General features: G+C 54.4%; 1 protein-coding gene across 9 annotated transcripts in view; it reads right to left on the bottom strand.

The window, feature by feature from the left end:
• Positions 1-20672, bottom strand: part of lrrk1 (leucine-rich repeat kinase 1) — a 282207-nt gene that overhangs the window by 82408 nt on the left and 179127 nt on the right. For all 9 annotated transcript variants that reach the window (XM_063065804.1, XM_063065802.1, XM_063065800.1 and 6 more), the window contains one exon: positions 4222-4386. In XM_063065804.1, coding sequence (XP_062921874.1) covers positions 4222-4386 — 165 coding nt within the window. The remainder of the gene's footprint in view (positions 1-4221; positions 4387-20672) is intronic.

The following is a 20672-nucleotide window of genomic DNA, read 5'->3' on the forward strand; positions in this document are numbered from 1 at the left end:
GTGAAATGGGGGAGATGCGTTTAAGAACAGAGTTGATAGTGGAGGAAGGGAAGCCCCTTTCTTTAAAAAAGGAAGACATCTCCCTCGTCCTGGAATGAAAAGCCTCATCCTGAGAGCAGATGCGGCGGAGTCGGAGGAATTGCGAGAAGGAGATGGCGTTTTTGCAAGAGACAGGGTGAGAAGAGGAATAGTCCAGATAGCTGTGAGAGTCAGTAGTCTTATAGTAGACATCAGTGGATAAGCTGTCTCCAGAGACAGAGACAGAAAGATCTAGAAAGGGGAGGGAGGTGTCGGAAATGGACCAGGTAAACTTGAGGGCAGGGTGAAAGTTGGAGGCAAAGTTAATAAAGTCAACGAGTTCTGCATGCGTGCAGGAAGCAGCGCCAATGCAGTCGTCGATGTAGCGAAGGAAAAGTGGGGGACAGATACCAGAATAGGCACGGAACATAGATTGTTCCACAAACCCAACAAAAAGGCAGGCATAGCTAGGACCCATATGGGTGCCCATAGTTACACCTTTAGTTTGGAGGAAATGGGAGGAGCAAAAGGAGAAATTATTAAGAGTAAGGAGTAATTCCGCTAGACGGAGCAGAGTGGTGGTAGAGGGGAACTGATTAGGTCTGGAATCCAAAAAGAAGCGTAGAGCTTTGAGACCTTCCTGATGGGGGATGGAAGTATATAAGGACTGGACATTCAATTTCGCAAGACAGGACCTGGCAATAGCTAGTTTCTGAAAGTTGACATTCACTAAGTAAGAGGTTCAAAAAGCGTAATAATGAACCGCAGAACATGATGGTTTCCTCTGAGTGGGTTTCTAAATGGTACATACAATTTTTTTTGTGTTCTATCACTGAGCAGCAGTGAACCATCTGATTGGCCTATCAGAGTTCTCTTTGGGAACTAGTTGACTTGATCAGCGTTTCTGATCTGGCTATTGTTCACGATTGCACTTACTGGAAAAAAAAGGATATGGCAGGTATTAAAAAGCATTCCACTGAGGCATTAACCTGTTACAGAAGCTGCCTATCTGAGTATTTTCCCCACCTTTGCATTCCTAGCCCTCTTTCTTTCCACTCCTGATGAAGAGCCTTGATCTGAAATACTGACTGTTCATTTCTCTTCACAGATACTGCTTGACCTGCGGAGTTCATCCAGCTTTTTGGGCATTGTTCTTGAGTATTTCTAGCATTCTCTTTTGTTATTTCCCATTTCTCATTCTCCGAACCTTTACCAAATACTCTGCATCTGTCAGCATTAAGCATTCACTCCGCACGAATTTTACAAGGTATTTTTATAACTGTTATTATATTATTGTTCCCACACAGTTTTTTGTGCTTATAGCTAATCAATCTTGATTTAGATTTACTTAAATACTTATTATTGGTTTGGACAACAATTTAAGCACTGGGCCGAATCGAGGCAGAGACCCAGGCCCCGGAGCTTATCGAAGCAGCTGAACCCGATGTTTGGACGACAATTTAGGCACTGGGCTGAATCGGAAAGGGCGGGTACAGGCCGAATCGAGGCAGAGGCCGAGGCCCAGGCCCCTGAGCTTATCGAAGCAGCTGAACCTGATACTTGGATGACAATTTAGGCACTGGGCCGAATCGGAAAAGGTCAGGGTGTCGGGGCCCAAGGCGAGGGATGGGCCGGGTCAGCCCACTATTTGGCTCTGCGCTAAACGAAGGGCGTGTGCACAGAGTCTCTTTGTGGACTTCAGTTCAGAACGCGATTTGTTTGCATTTATTGTTTGCATGATTTGTTTTTTTTAATCTCTCTGCACTTTGGGTGTTTGGATGTCCTCTTTTTAATGTTTTTTTTCACGATTTCTTTGCTTCGTGGCTGCCTGTTTGGAGACGAGCCTCAAGGTTGCATAATGAATTCATAATTTGATAATAGATGTACTTTGAACCTTTATTAGAGTGAAGAACAAGGTAATTTGATTCAGTGAGTCAATGCTGGCTCTCAGCTCTGAAGTTTGTTCTCTCTCACACACCTCACTTTTCAAACCCTTCCGCTGCTCATCCACACTAAGGCACTGCTGACAGCAGCCAATTCACCTACTGGAATACAATGGGATGTGGGAGAAAACCAGAGAAGCCTACACAGTCACATGGGAATGTGAAAACTCTACACTTACAGCACCAGAGGTTGAGTTAGATCCCAAATCTTTAGAGCTGTGCACGAGTCCTCATACTTTTAAACTGGAATTGGAATAGGCTTATTATTGTTGCATGTACTGAGGCCGAGTGAAAAGACCATCTTGGACAGTCCCTAAAAAATCATTCACCACCCCCCCCTCCGCCGGAAGTTTTCACGTTTTACTGTTTTACAACATTGGATCACAGTGGAATTAATTTGGCTTTTTTTGACACAGACCAACAGAAAAAGACTCTTTCGTGTCAAAGTAAAGACAGATCTCTACAAAGTGATCTAAATTAATTACAAATATAAAACACAAAATAATTGATTGCATAAGTGGCCCCTTTAATATGACACACCAAATCATCACTGGTGCAGCCATCTGGTTTAAGAAGTCATATAATTAGTTAAAAGGAAATCTGTTTTGGTTGAAAACCTGTCAAGGTGTTTCAATTAATTGTAGTAAAAAATATACCTGTATCTGGAAGGTCCTTCTGCTGGTGAGTCAGCATCCTGGCAAAGACTACACCATGAAAACTAAAGAACACACCAAGCACTCTGCAAAAAGGGTATTGAAAAGCAAGGAAATGGATACAAGGAAATTTCCAAGTTATTGAATATCCCTTGGAGTGCAGTTAAGTCAATCATCAAGAAATGGAAAGAATATGGCCCAGCTGTAAATCTGCCTACAGCAGGACGTCCTCAAAAACTGAGTGACCTTGCAAGAAGGGGTCTAGTGTGGGAGGCCACCAAGAGACCTATGACGGCTCTGGAGGAGATACAGGCTTCAGCACCTGAGATGGGAGGGAGTGCGCATACAACTATTGCCCAGGTGCTTTACCAGTCGCAGCTTTATGGGAGAGTGGCAAAGAGAAAGCCACCGTTGAAAACAACTCACATGAAATCACGGTAGTGTTTGCCAGAAGGCATGTGGGAGACTCTGAAGTCGGCTGGAAGAAGGTACTATTGTCTGATGAAACCAAAATTGAGCTTTCTGGCCATTAGACTAAACGCTATGTTTGGTGTAAGTCAAACAACGTACATCATCAAAGACACACCATCCCTACTGTGAACCATGGTGGTGGCTGCATCATGCTGTGGGGATGCTTCACTGCAGCAGGCCCTGGAAGGCTTGTGAAGGTAGATAGTAAAATTAATGCAGCAAAATACAGGGAAATCCTGGAGGAAAACCTGATGTAGTCTGCAAGGGAACTGTGACTTGGGAGAAGATTTGTTTTCCAGCAAGACAACGACCCCAGGTATAAATCCGAAGCTACACAAGAATGTCTTAAGAACAATAAAGTTAATGCCCTGGAGTGGCCAAGCCAGAATCCAGACCTCAATCCAATTCAAAATTTGTGGCTGGACTTTAAAAGGGCTGATCACTCCCAATCCCCATGCAATCTGACGGAGCTTGAGCAGTTTTGTAAAGAAGATTGGGGAAAAATTGCAGTGTGCAGATGTGCAAAGCTGAAAGAGACCTATCCTCACAGACTCAAAGCTGTAATTACTGCCAAAGGTGCATCTACTAAATACTAACTTGAAGGGGGTGAACACATATTCTATCAATTATTCTGTGTTTTACATTTGTAATTAAGTTAGATCACTTTGTAGAGATCTGTTTTCACTTAGACACAAAAGAGGTTTTTGTTGATCAGTGTCAGAAAAGCCAAATTAAATCCACTGTAGTTCAATGTTATAAAACCATAAAACATGAAAACTTCCAAGGGGAAAGGTGGGGTGAATACTTTTTATAGGCACTGTATAACATTCATACAGATCAATTCTTTACACGGAGCATCGAGGCAGTACAAAGTAAAACAATGACAGAATGTAGAATACAGTGCAGACAGACAGTAAGGAGCAAGATCATAACAGCTGTACACACTTTCCCATACCATTCGTCATTATTGGTGCACTTATTCTGAACCTGTCTTTGTATTCCCCATAACCCTGCCATGATTGTCTCTGTCTAATATAGTGCTAGTTCCTTCCCTCATGTCACTCAGCACTGGGTTTCCTCAGGCACCTCATCTTCTTGCAAGTGCCTTTATAGTTTTGCCCATGGCAAATCCTTACCTCAATGTTCAGCAGCCAAGACTGTAAGTTTGCCACAGCCTCCTCTCCCAGTGCCAGGTTCCACACCACTATATAAAAGGCTTTCTCGGTGAAGAAGCACTGATTGACGGTGGCCATTTTAGCAGCACCTCCGACGTCCCAGACATTAAACATAATGGAATCCACCTATGAAATTGTGAGCAAAAACAAACCCAATTACATTTACTGTTGTTCTGTAACTCTTGCATTAATTTGCTGGGAGTGTGGGGTGCAGAATTTCTAGTCCTCTGACTTTCTGGGAATGTTCACCCTCATTATTTGGTCCTGGATGTGGCTGAAGGAGCAAAAGACTTGGGCCTATTTGTACATTTGACGGATGAAAATTCTTGATGTTGCTCATTCAAACTCTGATATTTTGTTCAGGGTGCCAGAGGCAAGTGTCTGTACCAATGCAAAGCAGGGACTGTACAATTTGAAAAAAAGAAGGGTGTCACGTATTCACAGGTAATGATATAGACCTGCAAGGACTTGCGGGAAACGGAGGAAACAAACCAAAGTAGCTCAAGGCCTCTTCAGTTTACGCAGGTTCAAGGCCTTGGTAGGTCAAGACTAGTGGCACATTAGCATAGAGGTTCGCACATTGCTTTACAGTACTGGAGATCCAAGTTCAATTCCCCCACTGCCTGTGAGGGGTTTGTACGTTCTCCCCGTGACTGCGTGGGTTTCCTCCCAAAGACATTCCGGTTGGTAGGTTAGTTGGTCATTGTAAATTGTCCTGTGATTTGGCCAGGGTTAAGTCAGGGGTTGTTCGGCAGTGTGTCTCGGAGGACCGGAGAGGCCTGTTCCGTGCCATATCTCAATCAATCAACAAATAAATAAATAAGCACTGTGGCTTTGCTACTTGTCACCACCATCCTCAGCAAAACCAGGAAACTTCTGCAGAAATTGTAAGGGGCAAAGCATCCCCTTATTCATACTGCCTTCCGGTGAGACACAACTTCCTCAACAGCCCACACTCATCCCTGCCAGGAGACAGTCAGACACTCACTGGATGAAGTCATCTTGACCTTCCCTTCTCCTATCAAGAACCCAACTCAAAGCATACTTCTGCTGAATTAAGTCCAGCCTCAAGATATTCTCATACTCTGCTTAAACTCGAACTGGCAATTTATTCCCAGTCTGGAGCAGCACATGTTGGATTGGAGGTGAAACTCTTGGATTTCTCACTGACTGGGTCTGTGCCCCTTTGGCAGGGATATCTGAGGGAGATTTGATTGAAGCTTTCAAAATAACGAAGAGCATTGACTTTTCCCCATGGCAGAAGGTGAGTGATCCGAAGTTTGTGAGATTAACCAGTGCAGAAATTAGAACTTTTAGTTTTAAGAAAAGATTTGCATTTATATAATGTCTTTTATGACCTCTGAACAGCCCAAAAGCACTTCACAGAAATTAAAAATTTACTAGAATGTAGTCAGCTTAATTGCAAGCAGCTATTTTCCACAAACAGCAACTTAATACCATGCAGATAATCTATCTTCAGTGAAGCTTTGCAGAGAGGTAAATAGTGCCGTCAGCACGGGGGAGAGCTGCCTCCCCTCTGTAAAACATGGGCTTGGAAACAGTAGTGGTGTCTTTCAATGGAGTTAGAAGCCACATGGCAGGTCCTTGAACATTGACTGGGGCTTTGGGGTTTGACGTTTTTCAGTCATTCATTCTTTGGGTTTTCTTTTCTCTCTGTTTTGTGGATGTTTGCAAAGAGTAAGAATTTCAGGCTGTATACTGTATGCATTCTCTGATATTAAGTTGAACCACTGACAGTCCCATGAAGATTGAGGTCTTCTGCTGCGGCGTTCACAACACTGTTGTTAGGGTTCACTGTGACTCTCCATTGTGACCATTACAGCATGATACTGACTATTAACTTATTGCAAGTTTCCACAGAGCCAGTATTCGCCAAGTGCTCTCGGCAGCAGTCCTCAATTAGATAGGCCAGTTTATAGGCAACAACTTTCCAGCCAAACAGAACTGTTGTTACTGGATGAATGAACGCTTTAATAATGGGGAGATGTGAGACAGTGCTCCCAGACAGATCTGAGGGAACAGTGTTCACAGAAGGCATGTTCTCTGGGGCAAAGGTCCACATTGAAATTGGCTTATTATCAGATACAAAAGGTGTAATAATAACTCAAAAACTAAATACAGTGATGAGCACAAAACAATAGAGTTGAACAAAGTTTGGTGTGCAAACTGAAGTAGTGCAGGGAGAATTGGTAAAGCCCCAAAAACAGAAGAAATAGAAGAAAATGACAGAGAATGAGGCAGGACCTCTGGGCAGCGGCTGTGAATGAGGCAGGACCCATGGAAAGTGGCAGTGAATGAGGCAGGACCCACGGGAAGTGGCTGTGAATGAGGCAGGACCCCCGGAGAGTGGCTGTGAATGAGGCAGGACCCACGGGAAGTGGCTGTGAATGAGGCAGGACCTCTGGGAAGTGGCTGTGAATGAGACAGGACTTCCAGGAAGTGGCTGTGAATGAGGCAGGACTTCCCGGAAGTGGCTGTGAATGAGGTAGGACCCCCGGGAAGTGGCTGTGAATGAGGCAGGACCTCTGGGAAGTGGCTGTGAATGAAGCAGGACCCCTGGGAAGTGGCTGTGAATGAGGCAGGACCTCTGGGAAGTGGCTGTGAATGAGGCAGGACCTCTGGGAAGTGGTTGTGGATGAGGTAGGACTTCTGGGAAGTGGCTGTGAATGAGGCAGGACTTCCAGGAAGTGGCTGTGAATGAGGCAGAAGCCCCGGGAAGTGGCTGTGAATGAGGTAGGACCACCGGGAAGTGGCTGTGAATGAGGTAGGACCACTGGGAAGTGGCTGTGAATGAGGCAGGTCCCCCGGGGAGTGGCTGTGAATGAGGCAGGACCCCTGGGAAGTGGCTGTGAATGAGGCAGGACGTCTGGGAAGTGGCTGTGAATGAGGTAGGACATCCGGGAAGTGGCTGTGAATGAGGCAGGACGTCCGGGAAGTGGCTGTGAATGAGGTAGGACCCTCGGGAAGTGGCTGTGAATGAGGCAGGACGCCCGGGAAGTGGCTGTGAATGAGGTAGGACCCCCAGGGAGGAGTGGCTGTGAATGAGGCAGGACCCACGGGAAGTGGCTGTGAATGAGGTAGGACCTCCAGGAAGTGGCTGTGAATGAGGCAGGACCCCCGGGAAGTGGCTGTGAATGAGGCAGGACTTCCGGGAAGTGGCTGTGAATGAGGCAGGACCTCCGGGAAGTGGCTGTGAATGAGGCAGGACCGCCGGGAAATGGCTGTGAATGAAGCAGGAGCCCCGGGAAGTAGCTGTGAATGAGGTAGGACCTCCAGGAAGTGGCTGTGAATGAGGCAGGACTTCCGGGAAGTGGCTGTGAATGAGGCAGGACTTCCGGGAAGTGGCTGTGAATGAGGCAGGACCCCCCGGAAGTGGCTGTGAATGAGGCAGGACCTCTGGGAAGTGGCTGTGAATGAGGCAGGACATCCAGGAAGTGGCTGTGAATGAGGCAGGACTTCTGGGAAGTGGCTGTGAATGAGGCAGGACTTCTGGGAAGTGGCTGTGAATGAGGCAGGAATTCTGGGAAGTGGCTGTGAATGAGGCAGGACCCCCGGGAGTGGATGTGAATGAGGCAAACCCCCGGGAAGTGGCTGTGAATGAGGCAGGACCACCGGGAAGTGGCTGTGAATGAGGCAGGTCACCCGGGGAGTGGCTGTGAATGAGGCAGGACCCCCGGGAAGTGGCTGTGAATGAGGCAGGACCCCTGGGAAGTGGCTGTGAATGAGGCAGGACATCCGGGAAGTGGCTGTGAATGAGGCAGGACGTCCGGGAAGTGGCTGTGAATGAGGTAGGACCCTCAGGAAGTGGCTGTGAATGAGGCAGGACGCCCGAGAAGTGGCTGTGAATGAGGCAGGATCCCCGGGAAGTGGCTGTGAATGAAGCAGGACCCCCGGGAAGTGGCTGTGAATGAGGTAGGACCCCTGGGAAGTGGCTGTGAATGAGGTAGGACCTCCAGGAAGTGGCTGTAAATGAGGCAGGTCCCCCGGGGAGTGGCTCTGAATGAGGCAGAACCTCTGGGAAGTGGCTGTGAATGAGGCAGGAACCCCGGGAAGTGGCTGTGAATGAGGCAGGACCCCCGGGTCGTGGCTGTGAATGAGGCAGGACCCCCGGGAAGTGGCAGTGAATGAGGCAGGACCCCCGGGAGTGGCTGTGAATGAGGCAGGTCCCCCGGGTCGTGGCTGTGAATGAGGCAGGACCCCTGGGAAGTGGCAGTGAATGAGGCAGGACGTCCGGGAAGTGGCTGTGCATGAGGCAGGACGTCCGGGAAGTGGCTGTGAATGAGGTAGGACATCCGGGAAGTGGCTGTGAATGAGGTAGGACCACCAGGGAGTGGCTGTGAATGAGGCAGGACCCCCGGGAAGTGGCTGTGAATGAGGCAGGACATCCGGGAAGTGGCTGTGAATGAGGCAGGACCCCCGGGGATTGGCTGTGAATGAGGCAGGACTTCCGGGAAGTGGCTGTGAATGAGGCAGGACCTCCGGGATGTGGCTGTGAATGAGGCAGGACCTCCGGGATGTGGCTGTGAATGAGGCAGGACCCCCGGGAAGTGGCTGTGAATGAAGCAGGACCCCCGGAAAGTGGCTGTGAATGAGGTAGGACCTCCGGGAAGTGGCTATGAATGAGGCAGGACTTCCGGGAAGTGGCTGTCAATGAGGCAGGACTTCCGGGAAGTGGCAGTGAATGAGGCAGGACCCCCGGGGAGTGGCTGTGAATGAGGCAGGACCTCTGGGAATTGGCTGTGAATGAGGTAGGACGCCCGGAAAGTGACTGTGAATGAGGCAGGACCCCCGGGAAGTGGCTGTGAATGAAGCAGGACCCCCGGGAAGTGGCTGTGAATGAGGTAGGACGTCCAGGAAGTGGCTGTGAATGAGGTAGGACCTCCAGGAAGTGGCTGTGAATGAGGTAGGACCTCCAGGAAGTGGCTGTGAATGAGGCAGGACTTCCGAGAAGTGGCTGTGAATGAGGCAGGACCCACGGGAAGTGGCTGTGAATGAGGCAGGACCCCCGGGAAGTGGCTGTCAATGAGGCAGGACTTCCGGGAAGTGGCTGTGAATGAAGCAGGACCCCCGGGAAGTGGCTGTGAATGAGGTAGGACCTCCAGGAAGTGGCTGTGAATGAGGCACGTCCCCCGGGGAGTGGCTGTGAATGAGGCAGGACCCCCGGGTCGTGGCTGTGAATGAGGCAGGACCCCTGGGAAGTGGCTGTGAATGAGGCAGGACGTCTAGGAAGTGGCTGTGAATGAGGCAGGACGTCCGGGAAGTGGCTGTGAATGAGGTAGGACATCCGAGAAGTGGCTATGAATGAGGTAGGACCCTCAGGAAGTGGCTGTGAATGAGGCAGGACACCCGGGAAGTGGCTGTGAATGAGGCAGGACCCCCGGGGAGTGGCTGTGAATGAGGCAGCACCCACGGGAAGTGGCTGTGAATGAGGTAGGACCTCCAGGAAGTGGCTGTGAATGAGGCAGGACCCCCGGGAAGTGACTGTGAATGAGGCAGGACTTCCGGGAAGTGGCTGTGAATGAGGCAGGACCTCCGGGAAGCGGCTGTGAATGAGGCAGGACCCCCGGGTCGTGGCTGTGAATGAGGCAGGACCCCTGGGAAGTGGCTGTGAATGAGGCAGGACGTCTGGGAAGTGGCTGTGAATGAGGTAGGACCCCCGGGGAGTGGCTGTGAATGAGGCAGGACGCCCGGGAAGTGGCTGTGAATGAGGTAGGACCCCCGGGGAGTGGCTGTGAATGAGGCAGGACCCCTGGGGAGTGGCTGTGAATGAGGCAGGACTTCCGGGAAGTGGCTGTGAATGAGGCAGGACCTCCGGGATGTGGCTGTGAATGAGGCAGGACTTCCGGGAAGTGGCTGTGAATGAGGCAGGACCTCCGGGAAGTGGCTGTGAATGAGGCAGGACATCCGGGAAGTGGCTGTGAATGAAGCAGGACCCCCGGGAAGTGGCTGTGAATGAGGTAGGACCTCCGGGAAGTGGCTATGAATGAGGCAGGACTTCCAGGAAGTGGCTGTCAATGAGGCAGGACTTCCCGGAAGTGGCTGTGAATGAGGCAGGACCCCCGGGGAGTAGCTGTGAATGAGGCAGGACCTCTGGGAATTGGCTGTGAATGAGGTAGGATGCCCGGGAAGTGGCTGTGAATGAGGCAGGACTTCCGGGAAGTGGCTGTGAATGAGGCAGGACTTCCAGGAAGTGGCTGTGAATGAGGCAGGACCCCCGGGGAGTGGCTGTGAATGAGGCAGGACCTCTGGGAAGTGGCTCTGAATGAGGCAGGACTTCTAGGAAGTGGCTGTGAATGAGGCAGGACTTCTAGGAAGTGGCTGTGAATGAGGCAGGACCCCTGGGAAGTGGCTGTGAATGAGGCAGGACCCCCGGGTCGCGGCTGTGAATGAGCCAGGCGTCTGGGAAGTGGCTGTGAATGAGGCAGGACGTCTGGGAAGTGGCTGCGAATGAGGTAGGACATCCGAGAAGTGGCTGTGAATGAGGTAGGACCCTCAGGAAGTGGCTGTGAATGAGGCAGGACCTCCGGGAAGTGGCTGTGAATGAGGCAGGACCCCCGGGAAGTGGCTGTGAATGAAGCAGGACCCCCGGGAAGTGGCTGTGAATGAGGTAGGACCTCCGGGAAGTGGTTATGAATGAGGCAGGACTTCCGGGAAGTGGCTGTCAATGAGGCAGGCCTTCCGGGAAGTGGCTGTGAATGAGGCAGGACCCCCGGGGAGTGGCTGTGAATGAGGCAGGACCTCTGGGAATTGGCTGTGAATGAGGTAGGACGCCCGGGAAGTGGCTGTGAATGAGGCAGGACCCCCGGGAAGTGGCTGTGAATGAAGCAGGACCCCCGGGAAGTGGCTGTGAATGAGGTAGGACCTCCAGGAAGTGGCTGTGAATGAGGCAGGACTTCTGGGAAGTGGCTGTGAATGAGGCAGGACTTCCAGGAAGTGGCTGTGAATGAGGCAGGACCCCCGGGAAGTGGCTGTGAATGAAGCAGGACCCCCGGGAAGTGGCTGTGAATGAGGTAGGACCTCCAGGAAGTGGCTGTGAATGAGGCAGGACTTCCGGGAAGTGGCTGTGAATGAGGCAGGACTTCCAGGAAGTGGCTGTGAATGAGGCAGGACCCCCGGGGAGTGGCTGTGAATGAGGCAGGACCTCTGGGAAGTGGCTGTGAATGAGGCAGGACTTCTGGGAAGTGGCTGTGAATGAGGCAGGACTTCTAGGAAGTGGCTGTGAATGAGGCAGGACCCCTGGGAAGTGGCTGTGAATGAGGCAGGACCCCCGGGTCGCGGCTGTGAATGAGCCAGGCGTCTGGGAAGTGGCTGTGAATGAGGCAGGACGTCTGGGAAGTGGCTGCGAATGAGGTAGGACATCCGAGAAGTGGCTGTGAATGAGGTAGGACCCTCAGGAAGTGGCTGTGAATGAGGCAGGACGCCCAGGAAGTGGCTGTGAATGAGGCAGGACCTCTGGGAAGTGGCTGTGAATGAGGCAGGACATCCGGGAAGAGGCTGTGAATGAGGCAGGACTTCTGGGAAGTGGCTGTGAATGAGGCAGGACCCCCGGGAGAGGCTGTGAATGAGGCAGGACCCCCGGGAAGTGGCTATGAATGAGGCAGGTCCCCCGGGGAGTGGCTGTGAATGAGGCAGGACCCCCAAGAAGTGGCTGTGAATGATGTAGGACCTCCAGGAAGTGGCTGTGAATGAGGCAGGACTTCCAGGAAGTGGCTGTGAATGAAGCAGGACCCCCGGGAAGTGGCTGTGAATGAGGCAGGACCCCCAGGAAGTGGCTGTGAATGAGGCAGGACTTCCGGGAACTGGCTGTGAATGAAGCAGGACCTCCAGGAAGTGGCTGTGAATGAGGCAGGTCCCCCGGGTCGTGGCTGTGAATGAGGCAGGACCCCCGGGTCGCGGCTGTGAATGAGGCAGGACGTCTGGGAAGTGGCTGTGAATGAGGCAGGACGTCTGGGAAGTGGCTGTGAATGAGGTAGGACATCCGAGAAGTGGCTGTGAATGAGGTAGGACCCTCAGGAAGTGGCTGTGAATGAGGCAGGACGCCCGGGAAGTGGCTGTGAATGAGGCAGGACTTCTGGGAAGTGGCTGTGAATGAGGCAGGACATCCGGGAAGTGGCTGTGAATGAGGCAGGACATCTGGGAAGTGGCTGTGAATGAAGCAGGACCCCCGGGAAGTGGCTGTGAATGAGGTAGTACCTCCGGGAAGTGGCTATGAATGAGGCAGTACTTCCGGGAAGTGGCTGTCAATGAGGCAGGACTTCTGGGAAGTGGCTGTGAATGAGGCAGGACCCCCGGGGAGTGGCTGTGAATGAGGCAGGACCTCTGGGAATTGGCTGTGAATGAGGTAGGACGCCCGGGAAGTGGCTGTGAATGAGGCAGGACCCCCGGGAAGTGGCTGTGAATGAAGCAGGACCCCCGGGAAGTGGCTGTGAATGAGGTAGGATGTCCAGGAAGTGGCTGTGAATGAGGTAGGACCTCCAGGAAGTGGCTGTGAATGAGGTAGGACCTCCAGGAAGTGGCTGTGAATGAAGCAGGACTTCCGGGAAGTGGCTGTGAATGAGGCAGGACCCCCGGGAAGTGGCTGTGAATGAGGCAGGACCCCCGGGAAGTGGCTGTCAATGAGGCAGGACTTCCGGGAAGTGGCTGTGAATGAAGCAGGACACCCGAGAAGTGGCTGTGAACGAGGTAAGACCTCCAGGAAGTGGCTGTGAATGAGGCAGGACCCCCGGGTTGTGGCTGTCAATGAGGCAGGACCCCTGGGAAGTGGCTGTGAATGAGGCAGGACGTCTGGGAAGTGGCTGTGAATGAGGCAGGACGTCCGGGAAGTGGCTGTGAATGAGGTAGGACATCCGAGAAGTGGCTATGAATGAGGTAGGACCCTCAGGAAGTGGCTGTGAATGAGGCAGGACACCCGGGAAGTGGCTGTGAATGAGGCAGGACCCCCGGGGAGTGGCTGTGAATGAGGCAGCACCCACGAGAAGTGGCTGCGAATGAGGTAGGACCTCCAGGAAGTGGCTGCGAATGAGGCAGGACCCCCGGGAAGTGACTGTGAATGAGGCAGGACTTCCGGGAAGTGGCTGTGAATGAGGCAGGACCTCCGGGAAGTGGCTGTGAATGAGGCAGGACCCCCGGGTCGTGGCTGTGAATGAGGCAGGAGCCCTGGGAAGTGGCTGTGAATGAGGCAGGACGTCTGGGAAGTGGCTGTGAATGAGGTAGGACCCCCGGGGAGTGGCTGTGAATGAGGCAGGACGCCCAGGAAGTGGCTGTGAATGAGGTAGGACCCCCGGGGAGTGGCTGTGAATGAGGCAGGACCCCTGGGGAGTGGCTGTGAATGAGGCAGGACTTCTGGGAAGTGGCTGTGAATGAGGCAGGACCTCCGGGATGTGGCTGTGAATGAGGCAGGACTTCCGGGAAGTGGCTGTGAATGAGGCAGGACCTCCGGGAAGTGGCTGTGAATGAGGCAGGACCCCCGGGAAGTGGCTGTGAATGAAGCAGGACCCCCGGGAAGTGGCTGTGAATGAGGTAGGACCTCCGGGATGTGGCTGTGAATGAGGCAGGACTTCCGGGAAGTGGCTGTGAATGAGGCAGGACCTCCGGGAAGTGGCTGTGAATGAGGCAGGACATCCGGGAAGTGGCTGTGAATGAAGCAGGACCCCCGGGAAGTGGCTGTGAATGAGGTAGGACCTTCGGGAAGTGGCTATGAATGAGGCAGGACTTCCAGGAAGTGGCTGTCAATGAGGCAGGACTTCCGGGAAGTGGCTGTGAATGAGGCAGGACCCCCGGGGAGTGGCTGTGAATGAGGCAGGACCTCTGGGAATTGGCTGTGAATGAGGTAGGATGCCCGGGAAGTGGCTGTGAATGAGGCAGGACTTCCGGGAAGTGGCTGTGAATGAGGCAGGACTTCCAGGAAGTGGCTGTGAATGAGGCAGGACCCCCGGGGAGTGGCTGTGAATGAGGCAGGACCTCTGGGAAGTGGCTGTGAATGAGGCAGGACTTCTGGGAAGTGGCTGTGAATGAGGCAGGACTTCTAGGAAGTGGCTGTGAATGAGGCAGGACCCCCGGGTCGCGGCTGTGAATGAGCCAGGCGTCTGGGAAGTGGCTGTGAATGAGGCAGGACGTCTGGGAAGTGGCTGCGAATGAGGTAGGACATCCGAGAAGTGGCTGTGAATGAGGTAGGACCCTCAGGAAGTGGCTGTGAATGAGGCAGGACCTCCGGGAAGTGGCTGTGAATGAGGCAGGACCCCCGGGAAGTGGCTGTGAATGAAGCAGGACCCCTGGGGAGTGGCTGTTAATGAGGCAGGACTTCTGGGAAGTGGCTGTGAATGAGGCAGGACCTCCGGGATGTGGCTGTGAATGAGGCAGGACTTCCGGGAAGTGGCTGTGAATGAGGCAGGACGTCTGGGAAGTGGCTGTGAATGAGGCAGGACCCCCGGGAAGTGGCTGTGAATGAAGCAGGACCCCCGGGAAGTGGCTCTGAATGAGGTAGGACCTCTGGGAAGTGGCTGTGAATGAGGCAGGACTTCTGGGAAGTGGCTGTGAATGAGGCAGGACTTCTAGGAAGTGGCTGTGAATGAGGCAGGACCCCTGGGAAGTGGCTGTGAATGAGGCAGGACCCCCGGGTCGCGGCTGTGAATGAGCCAGGCGTCTGGGAAGTGGCTGTGAATGAGGCTGGACGTCTGGGAAGTGGCTGCGAATGAGGTAGGACATCCGAGAAGTGGCTGTGAATGAGGTAGGACCCTCAGGAAGTGGCTGTGAAAGAGGCAGGACGCCCAGGAAGTGGCTGTGAATGAGGCAGGAACTCTGGGAAGTGGCCATGAATGAGGCAGGACTTCTGGGAAGTGGCTGTGAATGAGGCAGGACCCCCGGGAGAGGCTGTGAATGAGGCAGGACCCCCGGGAAGTGGCTGTGAATGAGGCAGGTCCCCCGGGGAGTGGCTGTGAATGAGGCAGGACCCCCAGAAAGTGGCTGTGAATGATGTAGGACCTCCAGGAAGTGGCTGTGAATGAGGCAGGACTTCCGGGAAGTGGCTGTGAATGAAGCAGGACACCCGGGAAGTGGCTGTGAATGAGGCAGGACCCCCGGGGAGTGGCTGTGAATGAGGTACGACGTCCAGGAAGTGGCTGTGAATGAGGTAGGACCTCCAGGAAGTGGCTGTGAATGAGGTAGGACCTCCAGCAAGTGGCTGTGAATGAGGCAGGACTTCTGGGAAGTGGCTGTGAATGAGGCAGGACCCACGGGAAGTGGCTGTGAATGAGGCAGGACCCCCGGGAAGTGGCTGTCAATGAGGCAGGACTTCCCGGAAGTGGCTGTGAATGAAGTAGGACCCCCGGGAAGTGGCTGTGAATGAGGTAGGACCTCCAGGAAGTGGCTGTGAATGAGGCACGTCCCCTGGGGAGTGGCTGTGAATGAGGCAGGACCCCCGGGTCGTGGCTGTGAATGAGGCAGGACCCCTGGGAAGTGGCTGTGAATGAGGCAGGACGTCTAGGAAGTGGCTGTGAATGAGGCAGGACGTCTGGGAAGTGGCTGTGAATGAGGTAGGACATCCGAGAAGTGGCTATGAATAAGGTAGGACCCTCAGGAAGTGGCTGTGAATGAGGCAGGACCCCCGGGGAGTGGCTGTGAATGAGGCAGCACCCACGGGAAGTGGCTGTGAATGAGTTAGGACCTCCAGGAAGTGGCTGTGAATGAGGCAGGACCCCCGGGAAGTGACTGTGAATGAGGCAGGACTTCCGGGAAGTGGCTGTGAATGAGGCAGGACCTCCGGGAAGTGGCTGTGAATGAGGCAGGACCCCCGGGTCGTGGCTGTGAATGAGGCAGGACCTCCGGGATGTGGCTGTGAATGAGGCAGGACCCCCGGGAAGTGGCTGTGAATGAAGCAGGACCCCCGGGAAGTGGCTGTGAATGAGGTAGGACCTCCAGGAAGTGGCTATGAATGAGGCAGGACTTCCGGGAAGTGGCTGTCAATGAGGCAGGACTTCCGGGAAGTGGCTGTGAATGAGGCAGGACCCCCGGGGAGTGGCTGTGAATGAGGCAGGACTCCCGGGAAGTGGCTGTGAATGAAGCAGGACCCCCGGGAAGTGGCTGTGAATGAGGTAGGATGTCCAGGAAGTGGCTGTGAATGAGGTAGGACCTCCAGGAAGTGGCTGTGAATGAGGTAGGACCTCCAGGAAGTGGCTGTGAATGAGGCAGGACTTCTGGGAAGTGGCTGTGAATGAGGCAGGACCCACGGGAAGTGGCTGTGAATGAGGCAGGACCCCCGGGAAGTGGCTGTCAATGAGGCAGGACTTCCGGGAAGTGGCTGTGAATGAAGCAGGACCCCCGCGAAGTGGCTGTGAATGAGGTAGGACCTCCAGGAAGTGGCTGTGAATGAGGCACGTCCCCCGGGGAGTGGCTGTGAATGAGGCAGGACCCCCGGGTCGTGGCTGTGAATGAGGCAGGACCCCTGGGAAGTGGCTGTGAATGAGGCATGACGTCTGGGAAGTGACTGTGAATGAGGCAGGACGTCCGGGAAGTGGCTGTGAATGAGGTAGGACGTCCGAGAAGTGGCTATGAATGAGGTAGGACCCTCAGGAAGTGGCTGTGAATGAGGCAGGACACCCGGGAAGTGGCTGTGAATGAGGCAGGACCCCCGGGGAGTGGCTGTGAATGAGGCAGCACCCACGGGAAGTGGCTGTGAATGAGGTAGGACCTCCAGGAAGTGGCTGTGAATGAGGCAGGACCCCCGGGAAGTGACTGTGAATGAGGCAGGACTTCCAGGAAGTGGCTGTGAATGAGGCAGGACCTCCGGGAAGTGGCTGTGAATGAGACAGGAGCCCCGGGTCGTGGCTGTGAATGAGGCAGGACCCCTGGGAAGTGGCTGTGAATGAGGCAGGACGTCTGGGAAGTGGCTGTGAATGAGGTAGGACCCCCGGGGAGTGGCTGTGAATGAGGCAGGACGCCCGGGAAGTGGCTGTGAATGAGGTAGGACCCCCGGGGAGTGGCTGTGAAAGAGGCAGGACCCCTGGGGAGTGGCTGTGAATGAGGCAGGACTTCCGGGAAGTGGCTGTGAATGAGGCAGGACTTCCGGGAAGTGGCTGTGAATGAGGCAGGACCTCCGGGATGTGGCTGTGAATGAGGCAGGACTTCCGGGAAGTGGCTGTGAATGAGGTAGGACCTCCAGGAAGTGGCTGTGAATGAGGCAGGTCCCCCGGGTCGTGGCTGTGAATGAGGCAGGACGTCTGGGAAGTGGCTGTGAATGAGGCAGGACGTCTGGGAAGTGGCTGTGAATGAGGTAGGACATCCGAGAAGTGGCTGTGAATGAGGTAGGACCCTCAGGAAGTGGCTGTGAATGAGGCAGGACGCCCGGGAAGTGGCTGTGAATGAGGTAGGACCTCTGGGAAGTGGCTGTGAATGAGGCAGGACCCCCGGGTCGTGGCTGTGAATGAGGCAGGACGTCTGGGAAGCAGCTGTTAATGAGGCAGGACGTCTGGGAAGTGGCTGTGAATGAGGTAGGACATCCGAGAAATGGCTGTGAATGAGGTAGGACCCTCAGGAAGTGGCTGTGAATGAGGCAGGACGCCCGGGAGGTGGCTGTGAATGAGGCAGGTCCTCTGGGAAGTGGCTGTGAATGAGGCAGGACATCCGGGAAGAGGCTGTGAATGAGGCAGGACTTCTGGGAAGTGGCTGTGAGTGAGGCAGGAATTCTGGGAAGTGGCTGTGAATGAGGCAGGCCTCCCGGGAGTGGCTGTGAATGAGGCAAACCCCCAGGAAATGGCTGTGAATGAGGCAGGACTCCCGGGAAGTGGCCGTGAATGAGGCAGGTCCCCCGGGGAGTGACTGTGAATGAGGCAGGACTCCCGGGAAGTGGCTGTGAATGAGGCAGGACCCCCGGGTCGTGGCTGTGAATGAGGCAGGACCCCTGGGAAGTGGCTGTGAATGAGGCAGGACCCCCGGGTCGCGGCTGTGAATGAGGCAGGCGTCTGGGAAGTGGCTGTGAAAGATGTAGGACCTCCAGGAAGTGGCTGTGAATGAGGCAGGACTTCCGGGAAGTGGCTGTGAATGAAGCAGGACCCCCGGGAAGTGGCTGTGAATGAGGCAAGACCCCCGGGAAGTGGCTGTGAATGAGGCAGGACTTCCGGGAAGTGGCTGTGAATGAAGCAGGACCCCCGGGAAGTGGCTGTGAATGAGGTAAGACCTCTGGGAAGTGGCTGTGAATGAGGCAGGACATCCGGGTCGTGGCTGTGAATGAGGCAGGACCCCTGGAAAGTGGCTGTGAATGAGGCAGGACATCCGGGAAGTGGCTGTGAATGAGGCAAGACGTCCGGGAAGTGGCTGTGAATGAAGCAGGATCCCCGGGAAGTGGCTGTGAATGAGGCAGGACCCCCGGGAAGTGGCTGTGAATAAGGCAGGACTTCTGGGAAGTGGCTGTGAATGAAGCAGGACCTCCGGGAAGTGGCTGTGAATGAAGCAGGACCCCCGGGAAGTGGCTGTGAACGAGGTAGGACCTCCAGGAAGTGGCTGTGAATGAGGCAGGTCCCCCGGGTCGTGGCTGTGAATGAGGCAGGACCCCCGGGTCGTGGCTGTGAATGAGGCAGGACGTCTGGGAAGTGGCTGTGAATGAGGCAGGACGTCTGGGAAGTGGCTGTGAATGAGGTAGGACATCCGAGAAGTGGCTGTGAATGAGGTAGGACCCTCAGGAAGTGGCTGTGAATGAGGCAGGACGCCCGGGAGGTGGCTGTGAATGAGGCAGGTCCTCTGGGAAGTGGCTGTGAATGAGGCAGGACATCTGGGAAGAGGCTGTGAATGAGGCAGGACTTCTGGGAAGTGGCTGTGAATGAGGCAGGAATTCTGGGAAGTGGCTGTGAATGAGGCAGGCTCCCCGGGAGTGGCTGTGAATGAGGCAAACCCCCAGGAAGTGGCTGTGAATGAGGCAGGACTCCCGGGAAGTGGCCGTGAATGAGGCAGGTACCCCGGGGAGTGGCTGTGAATGAGGCAGGACTCCCGGGAAGTGGCTGTGAATGAGGCAGAACCCCCGGGTCGTGGCTGTGAATGAGGCAGGACCCCTGGGAAGTGGCTGTGAATGAGGCAGGACCCCCGGGTCGCGGCTGTGAATGAGGCAGGCGTCTGGGAAGTGGCTGTGAAAGATGTAGGACCTCCAGGAAGTGGCTGTGAATGAGGTAGGACCCCTGGGAAGTGGCTATGAATGAGGCAGGACTTCTGGGAAATGGCTGTCAATGAGGCAGGACTTCCGGGAAGTGGCAGTGAATGAGGCAGGACCCCCGGGGAGTGGCTGTGAATGAGGCAGGACCTCTGGGAATTGGCTGTGAATGAGGTAGGACGCCCGGAAAGTGACTGTGAATGAGGCAGGACCTCCGGGAAGTGGCTGTGAATGAGACAGGAGCCCCGGGTCGTGGCTGTGAATGAGGCAGGACCCCTGGGAAGTGGCTGTGAATGAGGCAGGACGTCTGGGAAGTGGCTGTGAATGAGGTAGGACCCCCGGGGAGTGGCTGTGAATGAGGCAGGACGCCCGGGAAGTGGCTGTGAATGAGGTAGGACCCCCGGGGAGTGGCTGTGAAAGAGGCAGGACCCCTGGGGAGTGGCTGTGAATGAGGCAGGACTTCCGGGAAGTGGCTGTGAATGAGGCAGGACTTCCGGGAAGTGGCTGTGAATGAGGCAGGACCTCCGGGATGTGGCTGTGAATGAGGCAGGACTTCCGGGAAGTGGCTGTGAATGAGGTAGGACCTCCAGGAAGTGGCTGTGAATGAGGCAGGTCCCCCGGGTCGTGGCTGTGAATGAGGCAGGACGTCTGGGAAGTGGCTGTGAATGAGGCAGGACGTCTGGGAAGTGGCTGTGAATGAGGTAGGACATCCGAGAAGTGGCTGTGAATGAGGTAGGACCCTCAGGAAGTGGCTGTGAATGAGGCAGGACGCCCGGGAAGTGGCTGTGAATGAGGTAGGACCTCTGGGAAGTGGCTGTGAATGAGGCAGGACCCCCGGGTCGTGGCTGTGAATGAGGCAGGACGTCTGGGAAGCGGCTGTTAATGAGGCAGGACGTCTGGGAAGTGGCTGTGAATGAGGTAGGACATCCGAGAAATGGCTGTGAATGAGGTAGGACCCTCAGGAAGTGGCTGTGAATGAGGCAGGACGCCCGGGAGGTGGCTGTGAATGAGGCAGGTCCTCTGGGAAGTGGCTGTGAATGAGGCAGGACATCCGGGAAGAGGCTGTGAATGAGGCAGGACTTCTGGGAAGTGGCTGTGAGTGAGGCAGGAATTCTGGGAAGTGGCTGTGAATGAGGCAGGCCTCCCGGGAGTGGCTGTGAATGAGGCAAACCCCCAGGAAATGGCTGTGAATGAGGCAGGACTCCCGGGAAGTGGCCGTGAATGAGGCAGGTCCCCCGGGGAGTGACTGTGAATGAGG

The sequence above is a fragment of the Mobula hypostoma genome, chromosome 13 (genome assembly GCF_963921235.1).
Source record: "Mobula hypostoma chromosome 13, sMobHyp1.1, whole genome shotgun sequence".
Classification (NCBI taxonomy): domain Eukaryota; kingdom Metazoa; phylum Chordata; class Chondrichthyes; order Myliobatiformes; family Myliobatidae; genus Mobula; species Mobula hypostoma.